This window comes from Condylura cristata, unplaced genomic scaffold, assembly GCF_000260355.1.
Source record: "Condylura cristata isolate star-nosed mole 26May11 unplaced genomic scaffold, ConCri1.0 scaffold00004, whole genome shotgun sequence".
Classification (NCBI taxonomy): domain Eukaryota; kingdom Metazoa; phylum Chordata; class Mammalia; order Eulipotyphla; family Talpidae; genus Condylura; species Condylura cristata.
Window position 1 is genome coordinate 59,963,797 of NW_004567105.1, and position 18,183 is coordinate 59,981,979.

The 18,183-nt window shown below is 53.5% G+C and overlaps 1 protein-coding gene across 2 annotated transcripts in view; it reads right to left on the reverse strand.

The window, feature by feature from the left end:
* Positions 1–2,444: 2,444 nt before the first annotated feature.
* The window catches only part of TEX264 (testis expressed 264), a 28,114-nt gene continuing 12,375 nt past the window's right edge, over positions 2,445–18,183 (reverse strand). For both annotated transcript variants that reach the window (XM_004676109.2, XM_012720598.1), the window contains exons 5-6: positions 6,385–6,553; positions 2,445–3,025 (exon numbers count right to left, since the gene is read on the reverse strand). In XM_004676109.2, the coding sequence (XP_004676166.1) occupies positions 2,733–3,025; positions 6,385–6,553 (462 nt within the window). In that variant the 3' untranslated portion in view covers positions 2,445–2,732. The remainder of the gene's footprint in view (positions 3,026–6,384; positions 6,554–18,183) is intronic.

Genomic DNA, 18,183 nt, shown 5'->3' on the forward strand with positions numbered 1-18,183 from the left:
CTGCGCTGTCCGCTGCCCGCCCCGCCGCTTTCAATCGCGGCCTGCCCCGCCCCCGGCCCCGGCCCGCCCCCAGCCCCTCCTCCGTTCCTCCCCACTCCAGCTCTCCCGCTCCCAAACTGGCCTCCGCCTCCCTCCAGACTCCACCACCGTGCTTGTTCTGCGACTCTGACTCGCTTTCTTCGCGGGCCGGAGCTGTCCGCCGCCCGGTGCTGAATCCTGGGGCGCTCCCGCTCTATACTGGAGCAGATGCCTTAAGGCCTTTACCCGGCGGCTAGACTACATCTCGAGAGGGGCGGGCACCAGACACCAGCCCTAGGAGGTGTGCTGTACCCGTCTGCGAGAGCAAGAGCCGAGAGGCCTGACCTGGGGTCACAGGGCACCACTGGGGGATAGATGAGCGGGTGAGGGGAAGGTAGGTGGAGCACTTAGCTGCTGTCCCTAGCTACATCAATTTCCCCCACCCATGAACTGCAGTTCAATCTACATGCCAGGGCTGAGGTGGGGGTATGTCTTCGAACCCATGTGAGACCCTGGGCCTGAGTCACAAGGAAGGGATGGGGGTGGGGCTTTAGAAGAAACAGGAGTCTGCTCTTCCTGGAGATGACTTTTAAAGCTACCTTCCCCCCACACCTACCCAGCCTTGACACCTCTCCATCTCCATACCATGTATGAAGGGTACTCATGGCAAAGAGACATCAGCCTGGTTGGGGTTGGGATTTTAGGGCCAAGAATAAGGGTCAACCTTGAGGGACATACTGAATCTGGCAGGAGAGGGAGATGGAAAAAAGGTCCTGAAAACTGGCTGCTGCGTAAGAGGGAGCAGGACTTGGAGCCCGAACAGAGGGAGGACAGCCCTGAGAGGATGCTCTTGATTCCTCCATCTTGCAGCAGAATGGGGAAGGCCGTCCCTTGCTAGAGGGTGGTAGGTAAGCTGCAGTGCCGAGCTGTGCTGAAGGATTTGAGAAGGGACCTGATCCAGATTTAAGACCCAGAGCCTATGTCATCTGTCCCTGGGATGCACAGACACTAACAAGTGCGAAGGGCACATGTTCCTCTGGAACTGCCCTTTCTCCCCCAGGTGTCAGTAGAGGCAAGGCGAGCTCAGACTTGTGCCTGTAAACACACACCAAGCCCAGGCCTCTCTGGCACTCACACCAACGTGTGTGTGGCAGTTGGGCTGCAGGATCACCGACAGGTGTTTTGTTTTTTTTTTCTAGACACAGAAATCCAATGCCCCACGGCTCTGGAAAGAGCACAGCTGTGCAATAGATAAACACATCAAACCCAAACCCTATTGCCAATGGGAGGCAAGGTGGCAGCAGGATGACGGTTCAGAGCTGTCAGACGGGGCGGAGAGACAGTCTTCCAGCTTCTGCTCTGCCACTGGTGCGCTTGGCCTCTGTGGGTGCCTAAGAGTGACTGCTTCCTAGGGCAGGTGAGTGGTGAGCTGGGGCCTTGGAGCAAAGGATCTGACAGTAGCAGGGTGAGAGGTGGGGAACTGCACGGCAATCCGTGCCACACTCTCAGCCCCCTCGCCATGGCAGCGTCACAAAAGACACAGGCTTTACACACAATGCCAACCCAGGAGGCCCATTCCAAGGTCCACAGCAAAAGCTACACAGTCCTGCTGCAGCAGACATGCAGTTACACGCCCAGCTATGCAGGCACCACTCGCTGCTGTGCAAAGACAGATACCCAGCCTCACACCCACGCAGAATAACCGCCACTGCAGCCACACCCATAACACTAAGTTTTACAAATGTACACACACATAACTGTACACAGAACCACATGCATAGAGCTGTGCATGCGACATGTCCACTATACACAAGTACAGTCAGACATACGGCTGCAATTAGAGCTTTACACGTGCGCACACACCGATGGCTGCAAACAGGCCCAGCCATGCGCCCAGCTAGCCAGCCTCACCCCAGTAATGTCACTACATACATCCAGAAACACATACACATAGCTACACACTTCCACACACACAGTCAACTCTGGTCACATTCACATCCTGATGGCCACTAGCACAGGACCACCACAGGCAGACCACAGGCGTGTGCCCGCATGCACACACGCTGTGTGAGTACAAGCTCATGCAAACCAGACACACAGAAATATCCCTTGGAAGCAAATGCAGGGTGTGTGCTCCCACTCCTGAGCCCTGGAGGTGACCCCATGCTCAGCTTTTAGCCTTTCCCTGCTCTACGCTCTCCCCAGCACCCTGGGGGAAGTGAGGGGCTGTCTCAATGAAGGGGTGACTGTCAGGTGGGATCACAGAGCAGAGAGTGAAGGGCCTCCAGTAACCCCTCTCCCACATCCATGATTCCTGGGCATGTTCCCCCCTCACCTTTGGCTGGGAGTACGCCTGCTCCTCATAACCTATCTGCACAGATCCCCCCAAGGCAGAACCACAAACAAATGCACAGCTCAAATCCAGGTGAAAGAAAATCATTTGCTTTATTCAGGGTCCTGGAAGCTCCAATGTGAATCTGAAAAAGATGTAACGGGGCAGCAGCCCTGTGGGCTGAGTGTAGAAACATTCCCTGGCAACTTTGGCCCTGGGAGCTGAGAGGGCAGTGAGGAGAAGGCTTAACTAGAGGCCTTGGGTGGTGAATTCAGGGCCTCTGAGACCTCTGGCCCCAGCCTGGGCCCTGGATGCGGAGGAGGAAGAGGACTGGAAAGTCTGCTTAGTTCCTTAGCAACCACTGGAGGGTGCTGGCCATGCGCTACTCCTCATCCTTCTCAGGAGTACTGGGCTCCCGGGGCCACTTGGCAGCCCCCAGAGGCTCAGCCTCAGGACTCAGCCTTAACTCCCCCAGGGGGCCCTCGCCCTCCAGGTCCAGCTCCTCAAAAGATGAACCACTGGCGCCGGACTCGCTGTAGCTGTGTTCACTGCGGGTATCACCATCGTCCCAGCCACGGCTGCTCACCCCGGGGGACAGTGTGGCAGCTGAAGTTTCCCGGCTGCCAGGACCCACCTCCAGGCTTACAGAGCTTGTGTCACTCATTGTGTCAGCTCCTAGGTCAGGAAGAGGGAGCACATGTTAGCTAGGGCCCCCATCCTGCTCCAGGGAAGGGACAGCAGCTTTACCACTCACCCAGCAACTCAGCAGGCAGAGCGCGCTCATGAATAATACAGAGGCTCCAGCTCAGGAGGCTCGTTCCAGCTGCTCTCTGCCCTCTGCCCTCTGCCCTGACTGGGTCTGCACTGACAGGGCAGAGGGAGAAAGTGGGGAGGGAGGGGAGAAGAGCAGCCTGCTGTACTCTCCTCTCCCTACCGGAATTAGCCTCAGCTCCCTGCACGCCCACAAAGCCTGCTGCCCCTCCCCAGCAGCAGTCCATTAAGGGTCACTCAGCCTTGAGGTGAGAAGCTCAGGGTAGAACAAAGAGACCCAAGTAATAGCCCCTCCTCCACGCTCCCCTTCTGGCCTGGAGAGATATTTGTCCAAGGCAAGAGGATGGGAGAATGGACCAGAAGGCCTACTCTCCTGCCCCCTATCCCCACTGCAAAGGCCCCCAAGGAGCAGCCATATCCAGGAAGTCAGCTGGCTCCTGCCTCTGGCCCACACTGAACCCCGACTTGAGGGGGAAGCAGGGGTGGGAGTGGAAAATCCATCCAGGGGAGGGATGGAAAATCCAGCTGCACAGGACAGTGCTGCACAAAAGCATTTGGAGGGAGTCTTCCTCTACACTTGGGTCACCCCAAAAGAGCCCTTACCCATTCCACCCCCAGCCACTGGTGGGTTCCTGAACCACAAGGCAGCAGAAGGGGACCAAGGTTGCTGGTGTCTGGAGAGCCCTGAGACAGTGGTGAATTGACCTGAAGATCCCAACGCCTTCCAGTCTACTCATTCCACCCCAAAATGCCTCAACACAAGCAGCCCCTTCATTTGCCCTACTCAGAACCACCCCTCAATTCATCTCCCCAGATCTGAGGCACCGCAAGCAGTTGGGAGGCAGTAAGGAATGGCAAAGAGCTCGGTTCACTGCATGTGGGCATCCAGATTGAGAGGCTGGCAGCCTTCCTATACTGAGTGAGGAGGGGGCAGTGGTTGAGTATCACAGAAGGTGAGGGGTGGGCCAGCTTCCCCAGATCTGTCTCCATGGCGATAGAACCCCAAATCAGGCACAGCTGGGGACTGTCTGACATTTGGACTTGACCTGGAACTTTCAGTGAGCCTCAGCTGGGATCTAGGGTGGGAGCAGGGGGTTTGGGGTCAGCTCTCTCAACTCCTTGGCCTCAAGAATATGCCCTTTGGGCCCTCCTGGCAGAACTAAGTCTTGGAGTTGCCAGACTGCTCACCTGGGGCCCTCTTCAAGCCCCAGTTAAAGCTCGCAGGGTAGAGGGATTCAAGAGAGTCCAGGCTGAGTTGTAGGCAACACCTTTTGACCCTAGCATAGCACCCCAGCCCCTCACTTGCTCCTTAAATGATGATCAGTGCCTAACGGACTGCCAGCTTGAAAGGAGTTAAGGGTGACAGTTTCTGGTCCCATTTAACTGTCATGTTCCACCTGCCTGCCCATCCAGGGGCTTTCTTGGGGATCTGAGTACACAAACCTGCCTATTGCTAACCAGCTGCTTCCTCCCTCCAGCTGCATCAGAAAAAAGAGCCAGGGAGGTAACCCTTCATGCTAGGACCCAGGATGCTGACATGGACCACCACCAGGGACATGTGGACAGTTCTGGTAAAAAAAGTCCAAGATAGGGAAGTGACATCCCTCTAGCTAGACCAAAGTCTGTATAGGAAGAAGTTCCGGAGACCAGGGTCTGTGTTCTGTGTTCTGAGGCCCAGGCTAGGCAGGGCAATATGCAAATTCCCCAGGGCTTCTGGGGCAGGGAATGAAGCTGCCACCTTCACGCCAGTCCCTGCCTCCTCCACTGCCCACAGCCAGTGCAAGAAGATCAAATATTCATCGCCTCTCTGGAGCTAAATAATACATCAATGTAATAACAGGCACAAGGCACTTAATCACCCCCTTTCACCTCTCAGCCCAAGCTGGGGCCCCAGCAGGGAAGCAGGCAGGGACAGGCCAAGCCTGGGGCAACTGGGAGCCTACCACACACTGCTTCACAAGTGGCATGCACCTGGCAGGCAGACACCCAGAGCCCGCCCCGGGTATCAGGGCAGACTCTGTCAGAGGTGGGCAGACCCCTCAACCCCATACCAGGGAGTGGGCGGGCAGGCTGGTGGGGAGGACAGGCCAAGGCTGCAGCCAGCTGTAGTGGGTGCCAAGCAGTCCTTCAACACCCCTGGCAGGCAGTGTTTGGGAGGGATGCTGGGTGGGCTGAGGGGGGCACAGGCAGCAGGAGGAGGTCGAAGGAAGGTCAAGGCACTCCACTCCCCCTTCCTGCATTGTGAGCTGCCCAGGAACTGCTTGCTGACCTTGTGCCACACCACTGTGCCCACAGTAGGGACACTAAAGAATGTCTGCCAGGCACAACCAGGCGGGTGGGAGCTGTGCCCCATGGAGGTAATTAAGTGACAGATGAAGTTAACTGTATTGGACATGGCCCCTAGGGAGTAGAAATTTGCTACCCAGTTCTTCCTCCCCACTCACCCCCCCCCTGCCCAGCACATGCCTTTCTAGGGTGACCTTGGCTATTATAAATTGGATGTACAGAGGGTAAACAGGAACGACTCTCTTCCAGCTCTACCACTCCCACAGATCATGGAGCTTCAGAGTCACCAGCACAGAATCTCTGGGACATCTTGGGATGCTACCAGCAGATCCCCCTGCCTCTGGGGATACAGCATAGATCACAAGAAGAGGAGTGGGGGCTGAAAGCAGGCAAGTGACCGGCAGGCCTAGACCTAGGGTATGAAGGCTGGGACTGGAGGAAGGGGCTGGGCACTGACCTCATGACTCGCCCTGTATGTTCTCCACTTGCTCTTTGGCAAGGAAAAAGAAGCTGACTCTCAGTGGGACCCTGTACTGGGGACAGGGAAACACCTTGTTCCCTTCCTTACCTTTTAGATCCCGTGCCAATCTTATTTCCTGATAAGCCCCACCCAAGTGATGCCTTTCCAGAGCAGACTCAGCCCCCTCCCATGAGCATCCCGCTGTCTGTGAGCTGTTTCCAAGGGTACTCCTGTTGCCTCTGAAGGGAACCGGGACAGGGCCTTTGTATCTGTGTTGCCAGGGGTAACAAGTTTGAATCCATGTCTATGTAATCCACACGTCCATGAACAGACAACTCTACATGTGGGCCCTATGATAGGTGGGGCATCTTTTTCCACCTCTGCCAAGCACAGCCTAGATGCCCACTGTGCCAACCCAGCCAGGGAGGAGCCTCCTCCACTACATGCCTGCAAGGCCAGAAGAGGGACTCCAGGCATGGCTCCCCTCTCCCTCCTTCCCCTCCCTCCCCCTCTGTACCTGTGCCATCCATCTGGGCATCATTGGCCTCTGCGGGGACCCGACTCTTCCGTTCTGTCTCCTTCACTTCAGGCACATAGAAGTCTCCCTGTCGTGCCAGTGGACACATAAAATAGATCTGGTCTTGCTGATAGATCTCCAGCCGAGGGTGGGCGCACAGCTTTCGCTCCTTGGTGGACAATAGTGAAAGGTGGAATAAACCCTACAAGGTCTCTTATTCTCTTGCCCTTGAGTGGCCCTAGAATCAGTTATTATTGCTTATTCCCTACTAGGGGGCTGGCTCTGCCTCCTGCTGAGAGAGGCACACACAATGCACCCTAAGAACAGGATGCCAGACACCAGGGGTCAGTGGTATGAGAACCCAAGAGTTCTTGGGACAATACCCTAATGGTACTAAAAGAATTCAGGATCCAACCCCACGTGTGTCTGAAAACAAAAGGCTGTTTCAGAAAGCAGTGGTCTAAGAATCATAAAGCTTAGTATCCTGGACCCCGCCTCCTCCAGGACAAGGACCCCATAAACTATGGTCCCAGATACTCTAGCCTGTCAGACTTTCCATGATAGGATCCCCTGGCTTTGACCTTACTCTCTACCCTGGACAATGTCCCTGGATCCACAGATATATTAGAAGAAGCCAGTGTTCATGACCCTTGGGGCCTCTAGACCTCGCTCTTGCAGACATGACACCAACAGACCCTGCACAGGGCCTCCAGGCCAGGCCAGCTAAAGCCCTTTTCCACTCCTAGTTCACCTACTAGTTCAGGTCTATACCAACCTCTGAGACTATGCTATATGGTTTCCCTCCTCTTCTCTCACCTGGTATAGTTAATGGGGAGGAAACAGACCCTAGGCCTAGGAGCAAGCAGGACAAGCAGGTTTAACAATGAACATTACCCCAGGCCCCCAATGGGATGAAGTACCAGCTTATAATGCTCCAAGTTCTGAGACAGTCTGTCCAACCCTTTGCTTGGACACAAGAACCCAAAGGTACAGAAAAAGGGGCAAGGCTTCCATCAAAACAGGAGTCAAATGCACCTTGCTCTGGAGCCAGCCCCTTTTTGCTGCGATGCAGGGCAATTTCCCACTAGGATGACTGCGAGGCCCCTGCCCTGTCACTGCTCACCCGCCAACCTTCACAACACAGCTATTTATAGCACCGCCCGGCTCTCACCATGAGCTCTGAAATGAGCCTTCCACTTAGCAGTAATGAGAGACTTATCGCTTGGTGGGGAGAAGCCACTCCAGGACTCCACTTGTCCGCCTGCCTGGACAATCCTAGGATTGAGGAACCCCATCCAATTAAAGCCAAGTGAAGAGGGGTAAAATGAGCTCCTTGGAAGACTAGGGGAAAGAGGAATGAGCCTGAAAAGTTTATCCAGCTGTAGGCAGGTTGCATCTGCCATGGGCAGGTAGATGGTCCAGCTCGGGTCTAGTCACAGTAAGCTTCTGACTCCACTTCAGGTAAGATGTTTCAAACTAAGTCTGTGTGCTCCAATGCAGCATGGAGTCCCCTAATCCTGACACCTCCAAGGTCAGCGAGGAAACATGGTTACTTTTAATACTTGAATCCCATCACTTTTTGCCAACATGTGTATTCTTTGGGCCACCTCAAGAGTCCACATCCCCTAGCTCCTTCCATTTCTAAACACACTGATAACTACCTCTGCTCCTCTACTTCCCCTAAATCTGGTCTTCAGGAGAAGGAGGAAAATAATATCAGGAAGCTGGAGCTAGCAGGCTCTAGGGCCTTTCTAATGCCAGCACTAGAGGTAGGCATTTAACAAGCCTGAGCTCTATTCAGTGAATGGGACCACATCACCAAGGTGAGGATCAGGGGGCTGAAGAAGGTTCAGGTCCTGAACCTGAGCCCAAATACACATGGACTTAACCAGCATCCCCAAACTCGGGGCACTCAAAGGATCCAAAGGGAAGCTACTGGTGGCCACCAGCTATCTAGCAGCACATCTTTGGAGGACTATAGACAGCTGACTTTTGGGGATACTACCAGGAGCTAAAGTCTGTGCCCATCCAGAAATTCCAGGGACAAAACCCCAACATTCAAGTCACTTGCTTAGCTTCCCTCCTAGAAGTTAACAGGTACAGGCAGTAAGAGGCATAAGATGAAGAAATGTGCTCGTTCCACTCTCCCTCTAGGCTGGGCATTAGGGTGGGCAGCACTAGGCAGCCACTCTATGCCACCTGCTCTGCCAGCCCCCTCATTGGCAAGCGGGAGGCAGCTCTGCGGCTGCTCTGCGCATCTGCCTCCTCCAGAGAGCCCAGCTCTGAAGTTGCCTGGCTGTGGACAGCCCCGTTGCCATGGAAACTGCATCCTCCATCCTTGCCATTGCCTTCATCTCAAAGCCATCGGGGAGAACAGAGAACAGGGGAGAGAGAGAGAAAACTGTGGCCTGGCGACATGGCCCTTCCTTCCCTGCCCATTCCTACCTCCCCAAAGCATCCCACACAGGGTGAACCAGCTGTCTAAGCCTTCCCAGGAGGGGCAGCCTCATACCCAAGCCCAGCCAGGTCCTAGCCCCAGCACCTAGGGGCCCCTGGCCTATCCTGCTGGAGAGAGGCAAGGAGCTAATTAAAATCTCATTGATGGCTCAGCCCCAAATCATTTTAACACATGCCAGAGCCTGTCAAAATTCAGGCTCTGAAGCAGAGGAGAAGGGGCAAGAAACAATAGTGCAAACTTCCCATCCAGGCCCACAGGAAGGGAAGGGGAGCTGAGTGGCTCCTGCAGCCTCTCCTTGAAGAGCCCTCTCCACACTCTGCTCATTGGGGGTTGGGGATGGGAGGTGGGGGGGCGGGAAGTATCATTTCCTCTGTCCCCAAGTGGTAAGACAGAGAGGAGACACCTTTTCTATCTCAACCAGGCACAGCCTCTGAGAGAGGAGAAGGTAGCCATAGACTAGCTCTCAGGTCCTCACTACCCAGCAAAGGCTGTGGCCCAGCAGCATGTCAATGAGTTGCTAAATATTGGAAAGTCACTGGAGGAAGGCAAGGCCAGCTGCCTCTCCTTCATCTAGCCCCAGGGAGCTCTTGGAAAGCAAATTTCCAAGGGCCAAGGACACCAGGTCAATGCCATACTGGACCGGAACTGACTGGGAAGGGATCTGGAGTCCTCCCAGCCCTGGATATACCACAACCCAGAGAGCCGGAGGCTTAAGCAAGCATCACTGGCACAGAGACACCCATCCTGGCCACTTAAGCCACCAGCCATTTGACAAGACCACAACGCAATCTTATCCCTCTAACTGCCTCTACCTGTTACTTCTAGGAGGGAAAGCTAGGCAAGTGACTTGTGCTCAATCCCACAAAAATACTCCAGTGGATTACAAGGCCATTCTCCTCCTAGGTGGGAGATGCAGATATCTACAATCCTCCCCACCTAACAGGAAGAAGTCAAATATCACACTGCCAATACCACTAGAAACTGGATTCAGGAGTTCTAGTCCCTCATATACCTCCAAGGCCTCTCTCCCACTTCATTCTTCTATGTGCAGAATCAAGGGAGACTTGGGACAACATCCATAATGCAGGGATTTCCAGGACATCTCAGCCACAGCATTTCTCCCTACCACTCCTCATCAACACTGGCTCACCCTTGCTGGTGGACAAGGGAAGGCGCAGCACCCACAATGCTGCCATGGTGGTCCTGCCTCCGCTTCCTGAGGACACACTATTCCTCTCCCTCCTCACCTGAGACTGAGTTTACATCCTGTGTGGGGAACACACTTTTGGCACATGCAGATCTGGGCTCCTAAAAAGAGGGCAGACTAATATGCTGTGCCAATGTTTCATAGCAGGACACGGCCCACAGTGCCTCCCTGAGAGTTCTTAGGGGAAGTGGGGGAGGGAATTAAGAGGGAGTACCCAGACTACTTTCATGTGATGTTTTGCTCTGCAGACATCAACTATACCCTTGCTTCAGTTGCAATCAGGTCCTGGTAGAGACTGGGTTGAGTTTTCTCAAAGCTAGGTGGCTTTAAATTCCCAAAAGAATAACACCATGGGTGCAGGTCAAGAACTGGGTCACAGCATCCCCTATATGAGCAGTAGGTCCCGAAAGAGATAAGGGTCTGCTCAGTCTGCCTCCACCTGACCATAGCCCCTTACCTCCTACTTAACTGGGGTGAGGGCACTGGCCCTCCCTGTTCCCCCTGGGTTGCCCAGTCCTACTCATCCCTCCATGCCGGGTTGGACAGCTGGGCAGTCACACAGTCAGCAAACAGCTGTTGCATCCCACCCGAGGTGGTGACATCCCCTCACTGGGTGAAGTGAGGCATGCTCATTTTTAATTACACAGATACCAACTTGCACCCGCCTGCACACAGCAGTCTCTGCGAGTGGGGGCTCAGGCCCTGGAGGCCCCTTAGGCAGCCGATCTGCACTGCGTGTGCAAAGCGATGGGGGAGGCAGTGCAGGGGCTGCAATTGGAATGTGGCACATTGTTATCATTCTGCCCAGGAACTTCCATCAACTTCCTTCTCCTTGTTTCCCCTCATTCCCACTGGACCTCCCAACTGCCTCTGGCCCAGGATCTGAACCTGTCTGTGAGGTGGGAGGCGACGGGAGGCGACAGCAGGCGACAGCTCTGGGGGCCTGGAAATACCAGCAGAGAGACCTGAAGACGACAGCTCTGGGGGCCTGGAAATACCAGCAGAGAGAACCTGAAGAAGGGCTAGTGAGCCTCTCCCCACTCACAGCAGGAGGTCCCAGCGTCTGAAAATTACAACGGAGACTAGGAGTGAAAGGGGCTACCAGGGAGGGTAGAGAGGGGGCTACAAATGGCAGTGAGAGCTCCAGGCAGGAGTCCAGAGCCTTGGCCGACCTACTGACAAGCCAGTGGCTTCCCTTTGGGTGTCAATCTCCCCAACAGTAATACAAAGACTGAACAGATGATCTCAAAAGAAGGAACTGGAAAATACAAATACAATTGTAGACTCAAAAAAATCCAAAAAGAATCAATGGACAATCTACCACAGATATTAATTAGATCACAAATTAACAGAAGCACAGCTCATTTCTCTGTGTACTCAGCCAGCTAGAAAATATAGTGGAAGTAGGAGATGAAGGCCCTCGCAGAGTCAGGTCTAGCCCAGGGCGGGTGTGGGAGTCCCCTGGGATGAGAGAAGGGAATGGCAGGGGAGCCAGGCCTGGCCAGGTGCCTGGGGAAGACTGCAGAAAAAGGAAGGTGTGAGAGTGGGGTGGGGAGGCGGGTGCGGTGCCTAGCACCACCGCCTGCTGTGCTTGCCACTGCCACTGCCTGAAGACTTTTCATTTTCACCTCAGAGCTGGCAGCTTGCCATGCAATTTACACCTCTGCTCATATTCCTGCGCATCCAGGTCCCAGTTTCCTGGGTGGCCTGTGCTGGATGGAGGTGGCTAGCAGCCGCAGACAAGAGTGGGCTGTGGCACTGAGGACGAGGAGAGTGATGCCCTCTAAGCTGGCATAGGGGTCCCAGGTTCTTAAGCAACACTTGGGTTGACAAGGAAGCCTCTGACCCTGCAAGCCACGCCCAACCTTTCTTTTCCTTTCCACAGGGCCCAGTTAGCACCAACCCCAGCTCAGACCTGTTTTGGCCTTCCTGGAACAGGATGAGAGGCTGGGGAGTATGACGGTAAGTTCCCATGGGAGCTCAGTCCTGGGATTTCCGCCCAACTCGCCTTTCCAAAAGAAGGGAAGCCGTCGTTTCCTAAACGATGCTGCTACCATGGCAGGCTCCACAGTCCATCCATCTCCAAGATCCAGCCACTCTGCAGCATCTGAGCAGTCAAAGACCTTGAATGCCATCCGGCTCACAGACTGACAAAAATGTTGCTGATTGATTATCCAGCAGCAGGAAGGCTGCTCAGTGCAGATGGAGCCATGAAGCCGAGCACCTGGGAGTCAGATGAATCAGAAGTGCCACGGAGGAAGGACAGGTGGGAGAGTGAGGATGGAGAGGAGGGAAGCAGAAATGGTAGAGGAGGAGAAAGCCCCAAAATTTCTCAGCTCTCAGACTGGTATCTCTGGCCTCCACTTGCCCCTCACGGTAGGGTTTCAGGCAGGGAAGCCTATCCCACCTGCGAGTCTTAGGGCTCCTATCCACAGTAGTACTTCTCCTTATCTGAAGGCTCTGCTAAAGAGTAACGCCGTTTTGCTCTGTAAGGCAAGTACCCTCCTAGGAATTTCTCTTTCTTTCTTCATTCCCCAAATCCCAAGCTTGCTGCAGAGCAACAGAATTCTTGCTTGGTTAGTCCCATCTGCCTAGGGAAGAGGACTCCCTCTAAACTGGTGACAGCCCAGACCCTGCACCAACCATACAAGCCTCAGCCCCTAGGTCCTGCAGGGCTGCCAAGCTACCATATCCAAGCTGGTATTTCGAGAGCAGTGGCTCCCACGCCCGCCCCAGCAAAGGCTGGCTTTGTGCTTTCAGTCCTGGGGTAGGAGAGTGGGGAGAGGTGAAGCCAGAGAGGCTGAGGAGGTGTTTCTAAGGCCTGGGCCAGCAGAGGAGAGGGGCCTGGCCTCCCTCAACATCCAAGGGTAGCTCCCAAAGGGGAGTCAGGAAAGCCAAAGCCTGGCATGGAAGGAAGGGGCTACTCTTGTCTTAGGGATATTTTGGGAGTGAAGAGTCACTGTTATTCACTACCCCCATTTAAATTTCAGTCATGGTCTCCAGCAATTCCTCCCCTTTTCCCCAAGCTCAAGTCCTGCTCCAAAGCTTAGCCTGGATGTTGTTCCTCATCTAGTCAGACACCATCAGTGGCTCTTGGAAGCCTGCAGAACATGGTCTTATCTCTTGGACCCAAATTCTCACTCCTTCCTTACTACTCCAGCCACAGTGTCAATGCTTCTGCCTGACCTACATTCCCCACTGAAGAACATTATCCACTTTTCAAGGCTGAGGCCAAATGCCACCACCCCACACAAATTACTTTGCTCTTCCGAATGAACCCCTCCTTAGGCACAGCTAAGGAGGCTTAGGGACCCTGAGGTTCAGGGAAGTGGGGAGAGCTCCAGGGGTTTGTTGCTCAGCCCAGGTCTGGCGCTGCTGACAGTGCCCTTCTCCCTGAGCTGAGGCAGGCCAATTAGCAGGTGGCAGCCCTAGCAGGAGAGCTGGCCCTGGAGCCCCAGTGAAGGAAGCCTGGGAATGGAGCCACCTGAACCTCACTGAGGGTGAAGACCTGAGGCCCAGTAAGGCACCTGCAGCAGCTGTTGCCACTGCCCAGAGCAGCCGCCAAGGCCTCCCATAATGAATGCCTGCTGGGCAAATGGGCAGCTAGGCTCTTGCTACCCTTTGCTTCTAGCTCTCCAAGCAGTCTACCAGACCAACCGCTCCAATTCTGCCCACCAAAGCTAAAGATCAAAGGGTCAAGTGGGGGGTTGGGTCACATTGTTGCCATCCCAGGTACATTCTAGGCACCATTTCAACTATATTCCAAGTTCATGAGAAGTCCTTAACCTCTTGGATCTATTTAAGGTCCACGCAGAGTAGCAAAAAGCACATAGCCATCAGAATGACCCCCAACCCAGGTGACCCAGTCTGGACTGGGGCACTGCTTCATCCTTTGACCCTGGACACCTCCTCTCAACAGGCCTCAGTATCCCCACTTGAAAAATGATGGGGATGCTGGCTTTGATTAGGACCCTGTGACTTCCTCTTAGCTGGTTCCCACATGCTCCAGTTAACCCACATATGGTTACTCCCTTTAATGTATTTTAGTAAATCCACCTTCCCTGCTCCCCACTTTGTCTTTGGTGAAGCTTCTCACCCCCTGCACCTCTGGCCTGCATCCCAATTATTCTCTGAATAACTAAATAAATCTTTAAAAAAGAAATACAGTTCGTAAAACTTCCAATTAGCTCAAAACGGAAGTGTATGGAGGGAGAGATATTTCCAAATTCCACATCCTGATGGCGCTTCCTCACCTGGATCCCCAATGTATGCCCCCTGCTGATGTTCTGGCCCCAGAATGGGCTCAAATCACCCCTACCACTGACTCTCTCAAAGTCACCCAGGCAAGTTAAGGTGAAACAAACACTGGAGATTCCAAGGCAGTGGACAGGCGCTCACAGCTCAATAGGCTAACTCACTGCAGCAGGCACCCTGAAGAGACCCGATCCTTCATTCCCAGCTAACTATTCCATGGCCACGCCATTCTATCACCTACCACTGGAGAGTTCAGTCACAACCACACAGGGACACTCCCAAGGCTCCCTCCAGGTCTGTCTTCGCTTAGTAATGCTCCCCCCCAAAACAAGTGTTTCTTCTGGAAACTCCTGGCACTGTCTACACATAGGATGAGTCTCGCCCCCAGCCTGCTCCCCCAGCAATACTTATACTGCAGCTCTTATAGTACCCTCAGGACCCAGAACACTCAGCTGGCCAAAGATAGAGAGAACATAGCCAGTTGTGTACTTCTCTTAGGACAGAGGTTTCAAACCAGTTAAATCTCAAATGTCCTCCACCAAACAAAAACTCAAAAGGTCAGACTCAGAGGCAGAATTACTCCAGTTGAAGTAGATAAGGGCGCAGCCAGCCTCCCACAGTTGCTGCTAGCTACTTTAAAGCCCTGGCAGGACAACTTCACCACCCTAGCCAGCCAGAACTCTACCAAGGTTCCCTCCCATTAGCTCATTACATTCACTCTGAATGTAACCCCCAGCTCTTCTCCGATCCAATGGAGAAAAAGCCAATGTCTGATCTCTAGAATTGTCAGAACTTCCTAGCCAATCCGCCTCCTTGCAGACAATGTCCCTCTGTCTCCATACACTCAGGCAAGAATATAATATTTCACAAGGACACTTTCTGGAGATTAGAGACTTTGGGGAAGGGGGTTGATGGAGATTATGGACCCCGTGGCATCCACAGGCTAGGGTGGGCCCAACAGGTCAATCATTATAAGTGACATCCCCTGCCAAATGCTACAGAAAGACATGGGCCAGGTATTGAGCTGGCTCAGCCACACACACATGGATTCCCAGGCCTTCCACTCAGTCCTAGCCTATTCCATGTGTCCCAAGCTTTCCCCACTCATTAAAATCGCCAAGTTTCCACCCACTGTGAATTTGGGGGTACTCTTATTGCTCTGGCTAACATCTGAGCACTATCTTCTCTGGGACTTTTCTATTTTAAGGCAGCTCAGTTCCCTTCTATAGCTGCCAAAAGACCCCCTACTTCTACCCCTCACCCTTTCCTGGAACTCAGGCTATGGTCTGCTCCTGTTCTAGACTCTTGTAGAGCAGCCTGACAAAATTGCTTTTATGCAGACTTTTCTCAGTCTGCATGGTGCCCAGAGATGCCTCACACACAGGCTGTCCCACAGTACTCCAAACTGGTCCCCCAAGGGTTTATGTGCAGAAAGACAGAGTTCCAGCCACTATAGCTCAGTTTTCTGTGTGGCCAAGCTAAGGACAGCTGACCAGAGAGCTGGGGCTGACACACAAACTACAACACTGGGATCCAGCCAGCATTCCAGAGTCCCCACCTAAGACCAACAAATGCTTCCCTCCTGACTCTTCTCAGTGGCCCCAGAACACTTACTGTCCCATGAGACCAACTCTAGCCCAGGCTTAGGCACAGGTATAAACTGCCAGAACAAGAGCTGCTCTCCATCTCCTTCATCCACAGTTCTCTGAGACCCCCCCTGCCCCTCGCCCCAGTCTCTGGGGAAGCAGGTGAATTTCTCAAGCCTCCTCCCCCTCCTCCTGGCAGCAGGAATACTGGCCTTCATCACCCCTTCATGAAACAGAAAGCAACAGTTGCTGTCATTCCATCTGAAGCACATCCACAACAAACCTAGCATCAGACACCTAATCGCCCCCCCACACCCCTCCCAAACCCCCCTGCCCCCACCACCAACTCTCTCTCTCTCTCATGCACTTAAAGGTGGTCAGCTGTTAGCGCTGGGGATGTCAGAGAAGCCCAGTGTCTCATTAGTGGCCTTTCTTTGGTCCCAGGGCAGCAAGAAAGAGGTGTCAGAGGGAGCCTCATATTCCTTCTTCTTTGTCTCAGGGACACTTTCTTGCCCACTGCAGTCTCTGAGACTTTTCCTATTTTTTCACCTGACTTTGTTCCCCAGGGTGCAAGGTCAGGCTAAAAAGAGGGGCAGAGGTGACCCCCTTGTTCTGCACTATAGGCAGCCTGGCATCTCTCTCCCCAACAGGTGGCTAAGCCTCTACCAGCATGCTTCATAGAAATCCCGGAGAAGCCCCTTACTCTCCCAATATGCCTGGTTTCTTTATCCCAGGCAAGAGGGACGATGGTACTCCCACTGCTCCAGCCCCCACCCCAGGAGAATCAAGTCCAGAGCACAGCTGACAGGCTCCCACAGGAGGAGGAGGGAGGGGGAAGGGCTTTCATCAAAGAGGTGACGTCAAAACCAGGCAACTTGTGAAGCTGTCAGGGGCCGGGAAATTTGGACAAAGGTGTCTAAAAATAAATCCCTGAAGCCAGGAAAAGGCTTTGGTGGCTGAGTTGCTCGCCACCACACCACATGCCACACGATCTGTTCTGAGGTCTGGAACCCAGAAGTCTCCTTCCAAGTGGTGTTCCTCAGGATCAGTACTTGAGGCTCGCACAGATAAAGTGGCACACACTGCTCTTTCCTTGGGTGAAGCAGAAGTCCCCTCAGGCAGCCCTTACCTTTACCAGCCAACCTTCCTGCCTCCAGTCTCACGCTGGCCCCAGTCTCCAGCCTAACCTCACTCTCAGGCAAGCATCCTCCCAGCATCCTCTGGCTGCCACTCTCTGGCTCACAAAGAAAACCCCCTCTCTCCCCTCCCAACATTCAACACACCCACAAGCATCAGCTCTACCTCTCAATCTCCAACATGTGTGAACCTCTATAGCCCCTGCCCTAGCCCAGGCCACAGCCATTCACAGGAGGATTCATGAGAGCCTGCTAACTAAACATCATTACCAGGCCATTGTCCACAGTCCATTTCCACCCTGCCCAGGGATGGAAGAGCCTGTCTTGTACAAGAGGAGCTCAGATATTTTCCTTTCCTGGCTGGAACACCACACTGACTTCCCACTGCCTTTAGACCAAACCCATGTTTTTACTCTGCTCTTTGTCTAGAACCTTCTCTTCCGCTCCCCAAGGGCTCTTGAGGATTGTGCCTGAGGTTAGCTCCTCTAAAAGGGTGTCTTTGACCACTCTATCCAAGTTGGTTTCTTGCTTTTCTCACTGTGTTCTTCTCTAACACATATCCCATTTTTCATCTTAACATTTATTATCTGTGTCCTAACTCATGAACCTGACTTTAAATGCCTATTTCACAAACAAACACATAACATGATGGCTAGTATAGTTCCTGGCACATACTCAATAAATACAAGTTGAACAGATAAATAAACAATTGATTCCAAGTTCACATCTGGTCATTTATCTAGCACTTGATTTTATAAAATGTTTTCTACAGGTAGAAATTCACAATGAGGCAGTTTTAGAAATGTCCATGGACAAGACCACTGTCAGATCTCCCAGTGGCTGTCTCTCTTCTTTCAGGCAGGCCGGCCTACCAGTGCTGCCAACAACTGGGTTGAGCACTGCCCTAGTGCTGAGTTCAGGACGCACGTGCATACGTCCATACAGTGTTAGGCCAGGTACAACACACTGATGCCTGGGGTCTACGCAGCCCCTGGGTACCTCGGGGCCCTCACTCAGCAGGCTTTAACAGGGTGTGGACAGGGTGGACCTTCTGTCCATCTGAGTCTGGAATGGGGCTAAGTACTAGGGATCTCTCTGGTCCAACCCAGAGTTCATCTAACCGGATCAGATTTCTGAGTAAGCTCCCCTGCTTCTGGG